This window comes from Wallemia ichthyophaga, assembly GCF_000400465.1.
Source record: "Wallemia ichthyophaga EXF-994 unplaced genomic scaffold scaffold1, whole genome shotgun sequence".
Classification (NCBI taxonomy): domain Eukaryota; kingdom Fungi; phylum Basidiomycota; class Wallemiomycetes; order Wallemiales; family Wallemiaceae; genus Wallemia; species Wallemia ichthyophaga.
Genome location: NW_008806274.1, coordinates 135,136 through 150,079, shown reverse-complemented (window position 1 = coordinate 150,079; position 14,944 = coordinate 135,136). Strand labels below are relative to the sequence as shown.

At 46.3% G+C, this 14,944-nt stretch overlaps 9 protein-coding genes across 9 annotated transcripts; 4 read left to right on the top strand and 5 right to left on the bottom strand.

Annotated features, from left to right (window-relative positions):
* Positions 1-107: 107 nt before the first annotated feature.
* J056_000412 (Zinc finger protein rst2) lies at positions 108-2,783 on the bottom strand (the record flags this gene model as incomplete). The annotated part of the gene is made up of 5 exons (XM_009267810.1): positions 108-156; positions 214-899; positions 1,556-2,129; positions 2,179-2,430; positions 2,686-2,783. The coding sequence occupies 5 exons, from the start codon at positions 2,781-2,783 to the stop codon at positions 108-110; spliced, it is 1,659 nt and encodes a 552-aa protein (XP_009266085.1).
* Positions 2,784-3,175: 392 nt separating this feature from the next.
* Positions 3,176-4,659, bottom strand: J056_000411 (uncharacterized protein; the record flags this gene model as incomplete). The annotated part of the gene is made up of 3 exons (XM_009267809.1): positions 3,176-3,871; positions 3,918-3,985; positions 4,044-4,659. 3 exons carry the CDS (start codon positions 4,657-4,659, stop codon positions 3,176-3,178), a joined length of 1,380 nt encoding a protein of 459 aa, XP_009266084.1.
* A 46-nt stretch (positions 4,660-4,705) lies between these two features.
* Positions 4,706-5,090, top strand: J056_000410 (uncharacterized protein; the record flags this gene model as incomplete). The annotated part of the gene is made up of 2 exons (XM_009267808.1): positions 4,706-5,039; positions 5,074-5,090. 2 exons carry the CDS (start codon positions 4,706-4,708, stop codon positions 5,088-5,090), a joined length of 351 nt encoding a protein of 116 aa, XP_009266083.1.
* Positions 5,091-5,177: 87 nt separating this feature from the next.
* J056_000409 (THO complex subunit 5-like protein) lies at positions 5,178-5,905 on the bottom strand (the record flags this gene model as incomplete). Its single annotated transcript, XM_009267807.1, has 2 exons — positions 5,178-5,381; positions 5,429-5,905. The coding sequence occupies 2 exons, from the start codon at positions 5,903-5,905 to the stop codon at positions 5,178-5,180; spliced, it is 681 nt and encodes a 226-aa protein (XP_009266082.1).
* A 67-nt stretch (positions 5,906-5,972) lies between these two features.
* On the top strand, positions 5,973-6,545 carry J056_000408 (uncharacterized protein; the record flags this gene model as incomplete). Its single annotated transcript, XM_009267806.1, has 4 exons — positions 5,973-5,985; positions 6,028-6,239; positions 6,284-6,429; positions 6,476-6,545. 4 exons carry the CDS (start codon positions 5,973-5,975, stop codon positions 6,543-6,545), a joined length of 441 nt encoding a protein of 146 aa, XP_009266081.1.
* A 57-nt stretch (positions 6,546-6,602) lies between these two features.
* J056_000407 (uncharacterized protein) lies at positions 6,603-7,169 on the bottom strand (the record flags this gene model as incomplete). The annotated part of the gene is made up of 1 exon (XM_009267805.1): positions 6,603-7,169. One exon carries the CDS (start codon positions 7,167-7,169, stop codon positions 6,603-6,605), a length of 567 nt encoding a protein of 188 aa, XP_009266080.1.
* Positions 7,170-7,316: 147 nt separating this feature from the next.
* Positions 7,317-13,523, top strand: J056_000406 (Nucleoporin; the record flags this gene model as incomplete). Its single annotated transcript, XM_009267804.1, has 7 exons — positions 7,317-7,337; positions 7,389-9,609; positions 9,657-11,335; positions 11,383-11,919; positions 11,963-12,352; positions 12,398-12,632; positions 12,685-13,523. 7 exons carry the CDS (start codon positions 7,317-7,319, stop codon positions 13,521-13,523), a joined length of 5,922 nt encoding a protein of 1,973 aa, XP_009266079.1.
* Positions 13,524-13,588: 65 nt separating this feature from the next.
* J056_000405 (Ergosterol biosynthetic protein 28) lies at positions 13,589-14,193 on the bottom strand (the record flags this gene model as incomplete). Its single annotated transcript, XM_009267803.1, has 5 exons — positions 13,589-13,641; positions 13,693-13,811; positions 13,867-13,957; positions 14,004-14,135; positions 14,187-14,193. The coding sequence occupies 5 exons, from the start codon at positions 14,191-14,193 to the stop codon at positions 13,589-13,591; spliced, it is 402 nt and encodes a 133-aa protein (XP_009266078.1).
* Positions 14,194-14,238: 45 nt separating this feature from the next.
* Positions 14,239-14,910, top strand: J056_000404 (uncharacterized protein; the record flags this gene model as incomplete). The annotated part of the gene is made up of 2 exons (XM_009267802.1): positions 14,239-14,643; positions 14,698-14,910. 2 exons carry the CDS (start codon positions 14,239-14,241, stop codon positions 14,908-14,910), a joined length of 618 nt encoding a protein of 205 aa, XP_009266077.1.
* Positions 14,911-14,944: the final 34 nt, after the last annotated feature.

The following is a 14,944-nucleotide window of genomic DNA, read 5'->3' as shown; positions in this document are numbered from 1 at the left end:
GGCTAATCGAAAGTCCAGCTTGATAAGAAGAGTGAATATGTCAAAGTATGAGACAAGCAAGTGTTTGAGAATGTCTGTGATTTGTTTCGAATCATAAAATGCAAGTATTAGTAGATATGTTGCTGCTGTTGTAAGTGTGAGCATGTTAATGTGTCTCTGTGAGGGTTTTACTTTGTCAGGTCAGACCTGGCAGCTATACAAGCAGCTACTCACATCCAGCCAGAATAATTGTCTTGCTGAGTAGTCTGTTGAAGCTGTTGATTGTGCAAACTGGCCATATGACTTTGATTTACTGAGGTATTCCATGATGCTAGTGGTGGTAGTGTTTGCTGTGGCGCATGCTGTGGTATGTGTGTATTGTTGTATGTATTGCCAATGAGTGGCAAATTCGATGCTTCGAAATCAGGCGGCGGTGTACTTGTATTTGGGTACAGTGTATAGGGCCAGTATCTGTGCGATTGTAATTCGGGCTCGTTATCTATAGAAGTGGCGGGAGGCCAATTTTCGGTGTTGAAAAGGTGTGGCTGGTTATAAGCAGATGCAAGAAGCTGTTGTTGTTGTTGTTGATGCTGTTGCTGTAGCTGCTGTTGTTGTTGTTGTTGTTGTTGTTGTTGTTGCGAGGCTGACGCCGCTACCCCGGCTAAATAGGAGGGATCACTTGATGAAACTGGCTGTTGAATAGCCTTACGCTTCCTGCCACGCTTCTTGTACCCCACTGGTTGGTTGTTGTGTACTTCGCAACCGCGCTGATGTCTGAGGAGGATATCTGAGCGTGTATAGCTCCTCCCACACGAACACAGGTATGGATGCAAGTCGCCCGACCTGTGTGAGTTTCTCTTGTGCCGCAACAAGTTCTCAGGCCTGCTAAACTTGCCCTGGCAGATCTCGCATTCGTATGTCTATATACTGTAAGTGTGTGCGCGAAATATCATAATCCCCTCACCATAGGTGATGGTATCCTCGATGCCGTCGCGCTTCTCAATAGAATTGGTCAATCGATCGAGCACATAAAAGACCGACGACAGGTACGCGAAAATAAAATAGATTGACATTGTTTGTAGGATTCCAGGATTTTGTCTTGGGGCTTGCTACTAATACCACAGCTGCCGCTTCGATGGGTGTACACGCGTCCTGTCTCACTCTCTTCACACACAGCACAGCAATATTGCTTCCGACGACACTATATCAGCACTATATACACTTTCACTCCTCCATATTCTTCCTGTATTGCCAACTCCATCTTGCATGCACACGGGCCTCACTTACGTCACTAATTTCTCTAGCCGGGTGCTCAAGCGAGCTCAAGCACTAGACCTTGCTTTTAGAACATACATCTAGAAACCCATGACCAACTCTATTCACAGCATGCCATATGTGTGAGTTACCCAGTTGTACCTTAAGATGCAAAAAACCGGGCAGGGTCTTGCAATAGATGCCGAAGGCCGAGCTTAAACGAGCAAGACAAATGGGCTTTCATTTGAATCGCATGTATCAAGTGATAATTGACAGCAGCTAAATTTAGTTGGATATTAGTGTACTGTCAATGTCAACAGACAACCAGCATGTCACTGATGCTTTTCTGTGTTGATGTAACGCCATACGCAGAGCCTAACGCAGTAAGTTTTTCATACACCTCCACCTCCACCAGATCATTTTCCCGGCCTTTGAAGACACGCGCTCTGTAAAATTCCGATCCTCTCAGCTGAGGGAAGCAGGCTTTGAGATGTGGCGTAAATATGAGACCTCGCACGATGAGCGTGTCGAAGCAGGGTAAAATTGCCGTGATCAAATAGTCTCTTAGGTTTGAGACGACGGCGTTAAGTTGTGGGTATATCAGGGAATTAGATGCTGTCTTGGTGAATATACACTGAGCATGCAGTTGCAAGTGCTGCAACGACGGCATATTAACTTGTAGCACATTTTTCGCTATGCACTCATCCAACTCGTCGAATGTCCACAAGTTGAGCGTTAGATCAGTTACGTTACTCATGGACACCTCACTCAGTAGCTTCTCAAGTGGGGCGTTCACGAAGCCTGTTATAGTCGGACACTTTACGTTGCTCAATCTCCTCATCGCAGCCGTTAGATCTGATGTGACGATATCGTTGGCGATGCTGATTGCAAGTGATCTAATCTAGCGGTCAGTTGGGTTGTATTGATACCAATCGCACTGCCCACTTCACTTGCATGCGCCTGTCGTCATTCGCTATTTCTGAAAGATAAGCGCAATGATCTTTACGCCTCTTGTAACATAATGGATTGAACAGTCCTATCTTCTCCTTAGTTATGCCGTTGGGGTCTGCAATGCACCTGAGTAACGCCGGCGAGCCGAGAGCGTAGAAATATCTATTGACTGCTGCGAGAGATGGGACAAAATCGACGATTCTGATTAATACATCCTGTGGTAGCTCGCATAGCTGCTCGTAAAGCCTGACGCAATTGGTCCGATTTTTATCACCACACCGAGATATAGTGATCGCGTGGGTGAAAGGATGATCAGAAGCTGAGAAAGTGCCACGTGCAGTCTGAGCCTACCAGTATTCGGGCAATCGTATTAATGCGGAACTTAACTTATGCGAGAGCTGTGGATACTTGGCGCTATGCGTTCACAGAGCTCGGTGAGATGAGATATTGTATAAGCCCGACATAAAGGCCCCAGAGCATCCCGCGCAGCCCAAATCTCACATCTCATCCGCATTCTCCACCGAGCCGAATTTGAATGCAGGAACAGAAAGCCAGCTATGACCCCAGTTACGTGAAGCAAATTCCACGTTATCCCGCATCTTAAACATTAATTAATCTCCTCATTCTGCTCTACGTTTTGAGTGGTTTTGTCAATTTTTCAACAGCTTGAGAAGCCCAGAATATGATTTGCTATCACTGTTTGGTATTTCGCAGTAGCAGCGACGACGAGGGTGAGGTATACGTTAGTGTGATCTGTAGTAGTGTGAACATGTCACTAACTTGCGCTAACACAGCACTACGAGTGGCAGTGCCCACTCTGTGCAGCCTGGACGCCGTTCCCCGACAAGACATGCAGCGAGTATGCGCAATATACAAGAAAGAATCTTCTCACAAAGTCACAGATGCACTTATAGGCGCTGAACAGCACCTGGTAAATTTCCAAGAAGAAATAATTATCTATTTATAATTTACTCTGATGCACCAAGATAAGCTAGATAAAAGGATAGCGATTGTGGTGACTCGTGTTGAATGCAGCCATGAACTTGTACTGGCTGCCCATACCGCGCACATCGAGCAACCGTTTCGCAGAACTAGCGATGGATAATTTAGTCTCATTAGACTGTGCGCTATTAAGTAAGGTATCCAACCTTGCCGCCACACCCATCTTGACGAGGAAGTCCCGCTGAGTGATAACCTCAGAACCAATCGTGTCAGTATCATTGTGAGCGAGCGCTTCCCTCAAAACTCCAAAGTCAACATCAGATGTAATATCGCATTCTCCGGGCGCACTCAATACATCTACTTGCTGATGATTCTTGAATCCTCGCAATGTGTCACCCGTCCATCCATCCTTACCGTAGTCGACAAAAAGAGCACAGCCGCCTGCCGCATTTTCGGATGTTTTACGCAAAAGTTGGCCTATAGAGTTGCCAATATGGTAGCTTTCTATGCCGAGCTCGACTCGCTGCCCTTCTTCCTCCTTGCCCTCGCCTGAAAATATGTGGGGTGCAACCATCGGTATCAATGAGCTCATGGCTGACTGTTGCTTGCTGACTATATACTTGAAGCCAGCATCTCCGTCTAGCCATTTATTATTCTCGTTTGTAACTTCCTGCTCGCTCTCTTCTGAGCGTATGCGTGGATTAATGAGATCTACCAGAACTTCTCTGAATCCTGCATCTGTTTTCTGGACACAGTTTGAGCTTTACGCAAGAAGTCAAATTAAGACTCACTTGGAAAAGATGTACCGGGAGGGCATCGAAGAATTCATGCGCGAGCACAAAAGTGAACGTGCTCTCATCTTAGCTTTAGTGTCAGATCGGAAAGATGTCGCCTTGGCTGATTTAATGAAAGCTAACCTTTGTCAATGTGCTGGACTCTATCATGAAATTTTAAACCCTTCCCAAATCCCTCCAAAGCAGCTTTCTGAGTATCTCTTAAGGCTGGCGATGTCTCGACTAGCTGCACACTTTCCAAGTTCTCCCAAGCGGTGGGGAAGGATTGCCAGGTACGCAGAACATCAGCCATCAGAGTACCATTTCCGGGTCCGAGCTCAACGAATCTGACTTTCTTTGGAGGGTTATTCGACGTGTGTGATAAGTCATGTCTCAGAGCATGCCACTGATGGAGAAACCAAACGGCAATTAACTCTCCGAATATTTGAGATATTTCAGGGGAAGTAATAAAGTCGCCGTGCTTGCTGATTGGATCTTTGTCTTTACGGCTGTAATAACCCTCAGTAGGATGATAAGTGCAGGCTGACATATACCTGGCTACTGGAATAGGGCCTGTTGCTTTGATGGAGTCTGCAATGATTCTTTTTAGAGATGTAGCTGAGGAGGTGGCTGGGGATGCCGTTGGCTCCTCCTTTGGTGCTGGGGATGTAGAAATACTGCGCCTGGATATGCTTCTGATGCTGCTTGCATTGAGCTGCCTGAGAATACCTTCTCTGCAAATCCACCCGCGTTGGATCATCGACGTTGGATAGCTCGCCTGGTCAACTCCCATCACCCATCTCCCAATGGAAGTTAAATCAGACGCTAAGAAATATCAATCGTTGAGCTCCTCGCTTATCAACAACAACTCATCGACAAAATCAGCAGAAATCGACGATCGTTCTCCGGAGGAATACTTGGAGGCGTTCGAGGAGAGCTTGAACAACAAGGTCGATGGTGAAGTTGGGCAGCTGAGCGATGGACTGTCGGAGATTATAGGCCTCGCGGAAATTAACCAGAAGGACAACTACAAGATCAGCAAGGAGGCATTCCAGATCAGCTGCAGATCAGAATCTATGATTCGCTCTGCCAATAGCTTACTGGATATAACGCACGCGCTTAAAATGATCAATTTGCTCGGTGATGATCACCATCGCCTCAACGTCTCCTCAAGAAGAGCTGATGAATTGAGCCAAGAGAGAAGCGAGGCAGTGAGTGAACTGGAAGGTGCAGTTGAACAGTATATGCATAGTAGTGATAGTAAATAAGTTATCAAGGTCAATTAGTATCCATACGTTGATCTTCACCGGAGTTGGTATCTTGAGGTCTGTGATTATCAGCCTCGTTAGCTTGATCAATCTCAATGTCATTATCGTCCTTGAGTTCATTCTTGGACTCTTTCCTCTCCTCACTTTCCTCCTCACTCTCCTTGTCCCAAACCTTATCGAGCTTGTTAAGCTTGGATTGGATACCCTTTGCAAACTATAGAGCATCTCAGCAATTGTAAACGCATGAATACTCCCACCCACATCGACAAACTTATCCAAATCGCTGTCAAGATCCTCCAAACTGTTTTTCGTCTGATTGTTCTCGCTGTTGATTGACGATCGCACTTCTTGCAGCTGATTGCGGTGATCGTTGAGTTCCTGGCGAGTTCTCAGCTCGAATTTCAGTCTATTGAGCATTAAAACGTGCTCGTCTTCCTCCTTGCCCCCATTCAACTTGCGATACTCGTCAAGTGAAACCAAAGGTACTTTATCGAAGCTAGTCTCGAAATTCCTGCACCTTTCAATTTCCTGCTCTAAATGCCTCCTTTCGTATAATAGATTCTGCACTTGAGCGTGTACACCGTCTGATAATTGAGCCTGATGTGCAGCAGCCTGCTTAGATTGGCGTATAACAGAAGAGCTGTCTCTGTTTAAAGCCTTGAGGTGGGATAGCAGAGCGACTTTCTGTGGGAGCGATATAGAGCCTGTAGTTTCCAGCGACTGTTGAAGTTGTTCCATGATGAGTGTTGCAGCGATAGCAGCTACATTGCGTTCAGCGTTCAATCCCAAGCTGCTAAAACCTTCAATGAGCGTGAAGGGTAGGTATTTTGCTCATTGATCCCCCCGCTCATCACCCCCAGACATCCGCTCGATCGACTTCAGTGCACTGAAACGTAAAGGTATCACTGGCATCGTAATTGACAGGGACAACTGCTTGACGCTTCCGAGGCAGGATTACGTCGTTTCTGAGCTGCAAAATAGCTGGATTGAGTGCAAGGAAGCCTTTGGGAGTGATGGCTGCGTCATTTTGTCTAACTCAGCCGGCACAGGCAAAGATCCCGGACTTATTCAGGTGCGATTGGCTTGTTAGTTCCTCTCAGCGCTAAAAAATTATAGGCAAAGGTTTTGTCGCGGAATACAGGAGTCCATGTCGTCGAGCACAATCATCCTAAGCCATCTTCAAAGCTCAGAGCCCCGTTGGAGAATAAGTTTGGTGATTTGAAGAATGTTGCATTTGTAGGAGATAGATTACTCACTGACGTGTACATGGGTAACTCCTTTGGCGGCGTTTCCATCCACACACAGCAGATGTGGGGTGCAGATAGCAGAGGAGAGGCATTTGGTCGATGGCTTGAACATTGGCTGGCAAAACGCGTAACACCCGATAACAATGGATATTTAGATTGTATTAGAGTTACAGTCATGGACAATTAACTTATTGCTTCTGCTTTTTGTCAGTGTGTTTGTCTTGGTTGTCTAGCATATCGTCGAATCTGGCCAAATTGGCAGCGCCCTGGTCTGAGAGCCCAACGCCATCGTCTATCATAGCATCGCCGTCATCGTCCTCCTCAGATGGAAACTTGTTCTGGTGCAAACTAGCGCAGAAACTGAGTTTTTCGTATATTTCATGAAGAATTGAAGGGTTCTGAGGATGTATGTGAATATCCTTACTCTCAAAGTCGTCTATGTTTTCTGTACGTTCGTCAATTTGCAGGAAGATAGAGTTAGTTGATGCGCTGACGGCGTGAAGCATGATAGAAGGGTAATCCAAGCTGATGCCCGTAGAGACTGACTGCGAGAAGACAACGAGCTCTTTATCAGTGATAAAAACGGTGTATTTGAGGTTGTTATCTAGCTCTGAATCACCACTTAAAGAGCATTCATCTACGCGGAGCCTGAGCACCGTTGGAAGATCAGAAAAGCTACCAGGAGTTCTGCTAGCGAGATGCTCAAACTCTGATAAACTTACAGCTGTACACGCTGAATCAATGTGTTTGAACATGAGATAGTGAGAAATCAAGCAAACAAATCAAAGCAAATTGGGGTTTGATTAATTTTTGAATACCAACCAGATCAATCACCACGCGCTGTAGAATTCGTTTATCTGCTCAGCGCTAAATCACAAATGGCTTGTTGATCACTGACAACGATGGACGAAATAGAGATTGAAGTGAGAATACTGTAATTACCCCAGAGATACGTTATCTAATTACCCACGCAGTGCTTGACTACGCGTCCATTCTCAAATTCATCTTACATCTCTTACACCCTTGGAGAGAAGATCAACGACGCAGCGAATCTCTTCACGTTGAGCAACGAGCTGGATAGGCTGGCTGTGGCCACAAACAGCGGCGTCCACGTTTATTCCTTATCCGGCCTGCGCTCTCAACTGTCGCAATCTCAGTCTCATCAGCTTCTCTCACCACAAGCACCGATACACACGATCAACACGCAATCTCAGCACATCAAGTACCACTCCAATCAACTCATAGTCGCCAGCGATAAGTCGTTGCACTTGTACGTCGATGCCACACTCACCAACTCCATCGACTTGCCTTCTCATCCAACCTCAATACTCCCAAATCCAGTAGGACAATATATTACCATTCTCACAGCTGACGGCTGCATTTACTTGCACGATGAAATGTCAAAAAACACGCAATGCCTCAACAAAACCACTTTTGCTGCAAGCTGGTCAGCCAAAGGGAAGCAACTAGCTTTAGCGTTAAATACAAACGAAATCATCACAGTAACTACCTCCAATCAAGTCAAAATGTCGATACCTCCTCCCCCTTCTTCATTCGAGCTCACCCCCAATCACGTACCAAACTCACTCAAATGGCTCGAGAACAATCTCTTCCTTATCACATTTTCACTCAGTAAAGAGGCTTCCAGTGAGGGCCGAGATAGCGATCAGGATGCTTACACGCTCGAAGACAAGACATGTTTCATCCACAATGGCAACTACATCGAAGCTATTGATCCAGCACCGCCTTTCGGCGTTATGTCGCGTCTCCCATACCGCTATTTCAGCTGGTTGAGGGATTGGTCGCCATTCAGGAACATACTATTTGCTGCATCAGGTCCTTCTTCGGATATAGGCTGTATAGTCACACCAGACACGTCCTCCCCACACGCCAAAGAAGTGTTTGGAGACGATGAGATAGCTGCTGCCGCTGCCGCTCTTCCAGAAACTGCTAGACCAGCACTGCCAATGTCGGAGGAGCAAGAAGAGACATATCCAGTCGGGCTGGAGCTTGACTTGGGTGCGAAAGATCCATTAAAACCAGAGCCTGGCTCTGCTGCAGACACACCTGATGGCCCTCCTGCTCCTGCTCTATGGACGCTCAACTCTGAAGGTAAACTGTTTGCGTGGTGGTTAATAAACTCGTATGGACCATATCAGTATCTGAAAGGATGGCCCAATGATCCGCAAGAAGAATCGATTGAAGCTGCACCTATGCAGAGTGAGCCGCAGCAAAAACCATCTGCCTTTTCAAATCCAGCTCCGGCTCCGGCTCCGGCTCCTGCGAATGCCTTCTCGTCGAGTCCTTCGACTGCACCAACAACAGGCAGTGCATTTGGACAAAACAGCACGTTTGGACAAAGCACACCTAGTGCTTTCGGTCAGCCAAGTGGCTTCAGTCAAAGCGGAGGTGGATTTGGTGCATTTTCAAACAAACCTACTGCCTTTGGATCTGCAAATAAGGATGACAAACCAGCCGAATCAAGTGTTGCTAGTGGCGGATTTGGGGCTTTCTCTGCCAAACCTGGTGCATTCGGTGGATCTGCTAGTACGTTTGGCCAGCCCAGTGCATTCGGTCAGACTTCGGCATTTGGCCAGACCTCAGCATTCGGTGCACCAAAGCCAGATAAAGAAAGCCCCCAAACCAGCACACCAACTAGCGGTGGAGCATTTGGTGCGTTCGCATCTCAGCCGTCAACATCTACTGCTTTTGGACAACCCTCGGCATTCGGTCAGACATCAGCATTCGGTACACCCAGGAAGGAGAAGGAGGGCTCATCTACTTCTGCTTTAGCATCTGCAACTGCACCATCTAGTGGTGGCGGCTTTGGCGCTTTCGCATCCAAGCCGCCATCTTCATCTGCGTTTGGACAGTCATCGGCATTCGGTACGCCTAAAAAAGAGGACCAAGGTGGCAGTGAGAGCTCACCGGCTACAACGCCCAGTGGCGGGGGAGGCTTTGGTGCATTTGCAGCTAAACCGAGTTTGTTCGGTGAGAAGAAAGAGGGAGGCAGTGCATTTGGTGCGTTCTCAGACAATGTCAAGAGTAAGACTGAATCGAGTGCATTCGGAAAGCCAAGTGCATTTGGTCAGAGTGCTTTCGGCAGCACTACACCTAAGGCTGACGTGAAGAGAGAGAGAGGAGAAAGCGGAAGTGAAAGTAAAACTCCATTGCAGCCGACGAGCAATGCATTCTGTGAGTGGTACATAGACTTTAGAGATGTAATCTAACTCGCCTCAAAGCAATCAGTGGAAGCTCACCAACCAAGCCATCTAACGATACAGGTGCAGGTGCAGGTGCAGGGTTCGGTTTCGGAGGTGCTTCTAATACGTTCGGTTTGCGCAATACGTCTGCTGAGATGTCTCAGAAAGATAAGAAGAAAGATGGTCAGGTTGATGATCTTCTCGCTGATTTTGGTAGCGGTACCCAACTCGATGTTGGCTGCTTGAAGGAGGGTAATGCCAAGACACACGAAGAAGCTGAATCGGAAGAGGGTGATAACGTTGATGACACGTTCGCTTATGTCAAGGAGAAAGACAGAGGCGAGGAAGAGCGCGAAAAGCTACAGATTGCCAAAGCTGAGCAGGAAGCTGCTGCTAATGCTGAAAAAGAAAAAGCTCAAAAGCAACAACAAGAAAGGGAAAAAAAGGAAGAGAAGGAGAAAGAGGAGAAAGTTAAAAAAGGAGAGGAAGAAGAAAATTGCAAGAAGGCTGTTGAAGCGGAAAACGAGAGAAAGAAAGAAGAGGAGACTGCTACCGCCGCGGCCGCCGCTGCTCAAAAGAAAGAGGGAGAGGAAACCAGTAAAAAGGCTGAGGAAGAAGACAAGCGTAAGGCAGACGCTGAGGATGAAGCTAAAGCAAAGCAAAATCAGCAAGATGAGAGTAGCAAGAACGAAAAAGAAGACAAGCAAGAAATGCCAAGCATCTTCGCTACAGCACGTACACAGTCCAACGATCAGCAAATATGTTCAAGTTGCTCATTAAAGTCGTCCAAAGATGCTGATAAGTGCACGGTATGCGCAACTGCATTCAAGAACCCTGATTCTGAGGCACCAAAACCTGCGCTGTCAAGCGCGCCAACGCAAGAGAAGACTAGCGAGCCAAGCCCCCTTGCTCAAATGTTCGCAAAGTCTCAAGAAAGCAAGCAACAGTGTGGCGTATGTATGCTCGATCAACCAGCTGATGCGACCAAGTGTGGTGTATGCGACAACACTTTAAAGGAATCGGGCGAAAATAGCAAAGCGTCATCAATGCCAGCAGCTCCACCTGCAGCCCCAGGGGGTGCCGGGTTCTCATTCGGAGGAGGCTCATTTGGTTCGTCAGGCTCTTCTTCACATGCGCCAAAAACGGATGAGAAGAGGGATGATACGGTCAAAGCACCATCAGCATTTAGCTTCGGTGGTGCAAGTGCTTTTGGGACCGCTTCTCAGCCCCCTAAAGCAGCTCCAACGACTGGTGGTTTTAGCTTTGGAGGTGTCAAGCCAGAAGAATCAACTGCAACTGACGAGAAGAAAGATGATCCACTGAAGGCACCGTCCCAGTTTAGCTTTGGAGGTGCTAATGCCTTTACTTCGCCTGCTAAAAACGAGAAGAAGGATAATTTGGGGAAAGCACCATCTGCTTTCAGCTTTGGTGGTGCCAGTACTAGTGCTCATGCCAATGCATTCGGATCTCCCGTTAAAGATGATAAAAAGAATGAAGCACCAAAAAATGCTTTCTCAGCATTTGCCAAGCCATCTGAAGATAGCAAACCAGCGAGTGCTTTCTCATTCGCAGGAACTAATAATGAATCACCAAACCCTACAGGTGCATTTGGGTTTGGTGGAGATGCTTCAAAAACCCCTGAAAGCAGTAAACCATCCGCCTTTAGTTCGTCGAGTAGCTTCTCAATTGGTGGAAACATTGCAAAATCCCAGGATAAGGTTGGTTTGAGAGTTGTTATTCATCTCTAATCTCACAATTTTATCAGAAACAAATAAGCGATGCTAAAGAAGAAGATGACAGAACGAAGAGTTTCTTTGGCTTTGCATCTGAGTCTCCAAGTAGGAGAGTGTCACAAGAACATCCGCCGGTAGTTCAATTTGATCAGGATAACGCTGAAGATGAGGAAGGAGAAGATGATGGCGATGAGGAGGAGGAAGAAGAAGAAGAAAGCGGTGATAGTGAAGGGTATGAGCATGTCAGCAACACTGTTGACGAAGAAGAGGGTGTTGATGAGGCGGAAGAGGAAGAGGGTGTTGAAGTCGAAGAGCAGAAAGAGGGTCATGAAGAGCAGAAAGAAGGTGTTGAAGAGCAGAGGGAAGTGGAAGACGACGAATCTACCACACCTCCAGGCTCACCTGAAAAAACGTCGGCAGCATCTGCACTCAGCTTTAAGAGCGGTGCATTCGGCAAGGCTGGTCAACAGTCACCTTTCGGTTTACCATTTAAACCGCGTGAGAGCTCACCGCTGGCTTCGTCTCCACCAGTCTACGGTAAGGCATCAATAACCTCTCCGCAAAAAGACGTAAGTAATTTTGTACCAACTTTGCTCTTTTGACAAAACCTAGAAGACTAAGTTTGGTTTCGGTCAGCAAGCGCCAGCAACAGAAGTTGTTAAACCAAATTTATTTAGCGCACCTCAAAGTCCTACTTTCGCTGGTTTCAATCCAAGTACGGAAACTCCAGCTCAATCATCAAGTGGTAGTTTCAGCTTCAATAATGGGGCCTTCTCGGATGCATTCTCTAAACAGGCGCCAATTGCTTCTCCTGTGCCAGTCTCGGCGCCTTTCAAGAAGGTGCATAATGACAATGAATCATACTCAATACAAACACCACATCAACCTCCTAAGTTGAAGCTAATGGATGAGGAGTTGTCTGCAAGTCAATTAGAGGGTACCTCTGGCATGGCTATGGAGTTCTTGAAGATGTACCTAATGGTTGAGAAGGAGATCGAGAGTGTAAGTTGTCTGTTTGGTGGAGGTCGCCTAGCTTACGTTTAACAGATGAATGTTAATATCAAGAGCTGTCTAGATTTCCACGATAAAATCACAAAGAAGCGTCAATCAGTTGATGAATATGATGTAATGGCTCTCTATGACAAATCTCAATGGTCATTGGGTGACATTGAGTTGATTAAGAAGCTCAGTGTGGATTTGGAGGCTGATACGATAGAATTGAAGGATTCGTCATTGTCACAGAAGCGCAAAGTTGTTGAGTTACAGAGTCTTTTGTTAAAGGGTGAGTTAGGGATATGCTAAACTTGATAACTATCTAACGCATTATCACACAGCTGAAACTAAGAAAGAAGAGATTTCACGATTCATAAGGGCAAGGAATGATCCAGAATTTGCTCGTATAGTGAAAGTGAGGCAGTTAGGACCAGAGCACAGTGAGAATCAGCAAAAGCTTCGGAAATCTATGCAAGCGCTGAATGATGGTATAATGAGTGTAGAGGATCAACTCAGCTCACTCAAGGCCAAGATGATGCAATCGAAGACAGGTGGAAAGACATTCAAAGTTCCTTCAATTGACAGTATAAACCGGACAACACGTACAATGGCGATAGCTATAGCTGAGAAGAGGATTAATTTGGATGATTTGATTAAGCGTGCTGAAAAGCTTTCAATCAACAACGGCGGTATGGGCGGTAACGGTAGCAAGCCAAGTGCATTATCATTTGAGAAAAGCGTTAGTGCAAAGAGCATTCCACCACCAGACAAAGATGTTGTTGAAAGAACACTCTCACAAGATGCACGCAGATCAAAGCTAGCTGCAGCCCTGAAAACACGCAAACCATCTAAAGCGAGTGTGATAAAAGATGGAAGTGAAAGGTATCAATTTGCGCGAGACGAACCACTTTCGCTGGTTGACATACCGAGTGCTGAAGCTATACGGAAGCGGAGAGATGAAAAGGCTGTAGCTAAATCGACGCCTTCGGGTACGCCAAGCAAGACAGCAACAAGGGATGAGCAACCAATTGATGAATTCTCACCCGGTTCGAGAGACTCAGAAGGGCATATTCGTCACCCACGCCATAAAAACGATGGAAGCAGTGGTCGACAACGCGCAGTACAGCTTCCGAAGCATAGTTCACCCGTAGCAGCATCCGATTTCTTTGCGTTCAAGTGAAAAGAATGTACATTGATTTCAATAGATAAAGATTATTAAGAGTATATAATAAAACAGATTAGATTTCAAATCTTGACGTAGAAATCGTATTGTGATATCATCCACACGAAAGAAGCAGCTAATATGGCTGTTAGGATGGTGGGGAACAGGGCAAGGAATCCGAACTTACTACCGATAACAAGTGGACTAATGATTCCTGCGCTTAGCTTCGATGTTCTGTAGTAGAGAAGTTCGGATATATAGTGCGCAATGACGATAGCGTATGTCCAGATAGCGATTTCGTAGACGCTAAAGGGATGAGATGTGAGAATGATGGAATTCACCTACAAACATTCCCGCTCACACTTTATTATTAATGTTGTGCGCAGCGTAGAATCTAACGACAGCTGAAGTGAAGGTCCACACGCCAAACGTTCGTGCTTGAAGGGGATTTACTGAGGAGTGGCTGTGAGAGAGGGCAAATTGCCAATAGAAACACACCTAATTGTGGCTTGTGATTGTATACGCGAGCTGTGAGTGAAGTAGTTAAGCAATTCTGTATGCTGTTGAATATGGCGAGCACAGAAACGAATAGCATCCACTTTGGCAGCAATCCAGGCCCATTGGGAATGACTATTTATAAGATTTTAGCTGATTTCCCTACAGTCACCTCATAGCGCTCACAGTTCATCGTTGAAGTAGTCAACCAACATCGCAACCATAACAACCATCGCAAATGGAAATACCGAATTATTATCCAATTGAAGATCCCAGTGAGGTTCCGAATGGTACAATCAACGGCAATCAGGATCTGCTAACGTTGTTCGGGCTCGATGAGACTTACGACACATACGTAAAGCCATACATAAAGCCAACTGCAGCCAACGCAACTGGCAGTAGCACTCAAATTCCTCAGGATAACGGTGAGGCTAGGAGAAACAAAATGGAGTCAACGTTCAAGCTATTTGTAAATGATCTTCCTGGACGTAACACAATCAGCAAGAAGGATAGCTCGCTGCCTAAAATTCGCGATCTGCTGTTCGATCCAGAGTTCCAGCCACCAACTATCACTGCTGATAGTATTGATAATGCCACGTTGGTCGAGGCGTTTGGAAGACTCCCGCCTGGAAGTATACCCAATGTAAGTTGGGCGATCAATGTACTTCGTGGAATGAGCACGACTAACTCAACTCAGTTTGACGCCTCCGTCTTCACCGGACGCGACGACGACGATGAAAGACGCAAGAAGAAGAAAAAGAAGAGGAGACGCGAAGATGAGGACGATGGTATCAACGGTGTCGCGAATGGAGAGAAGAAGACGCGTATTGACGATCGAGCGCTGACTGTTCCTGCTCATTCAACGACTCATTCACCCAATCCAGCCAGTATACGGGGCACATCAAGGTGAAATGGGTGTACATATGTATGATAATGTGTATTAT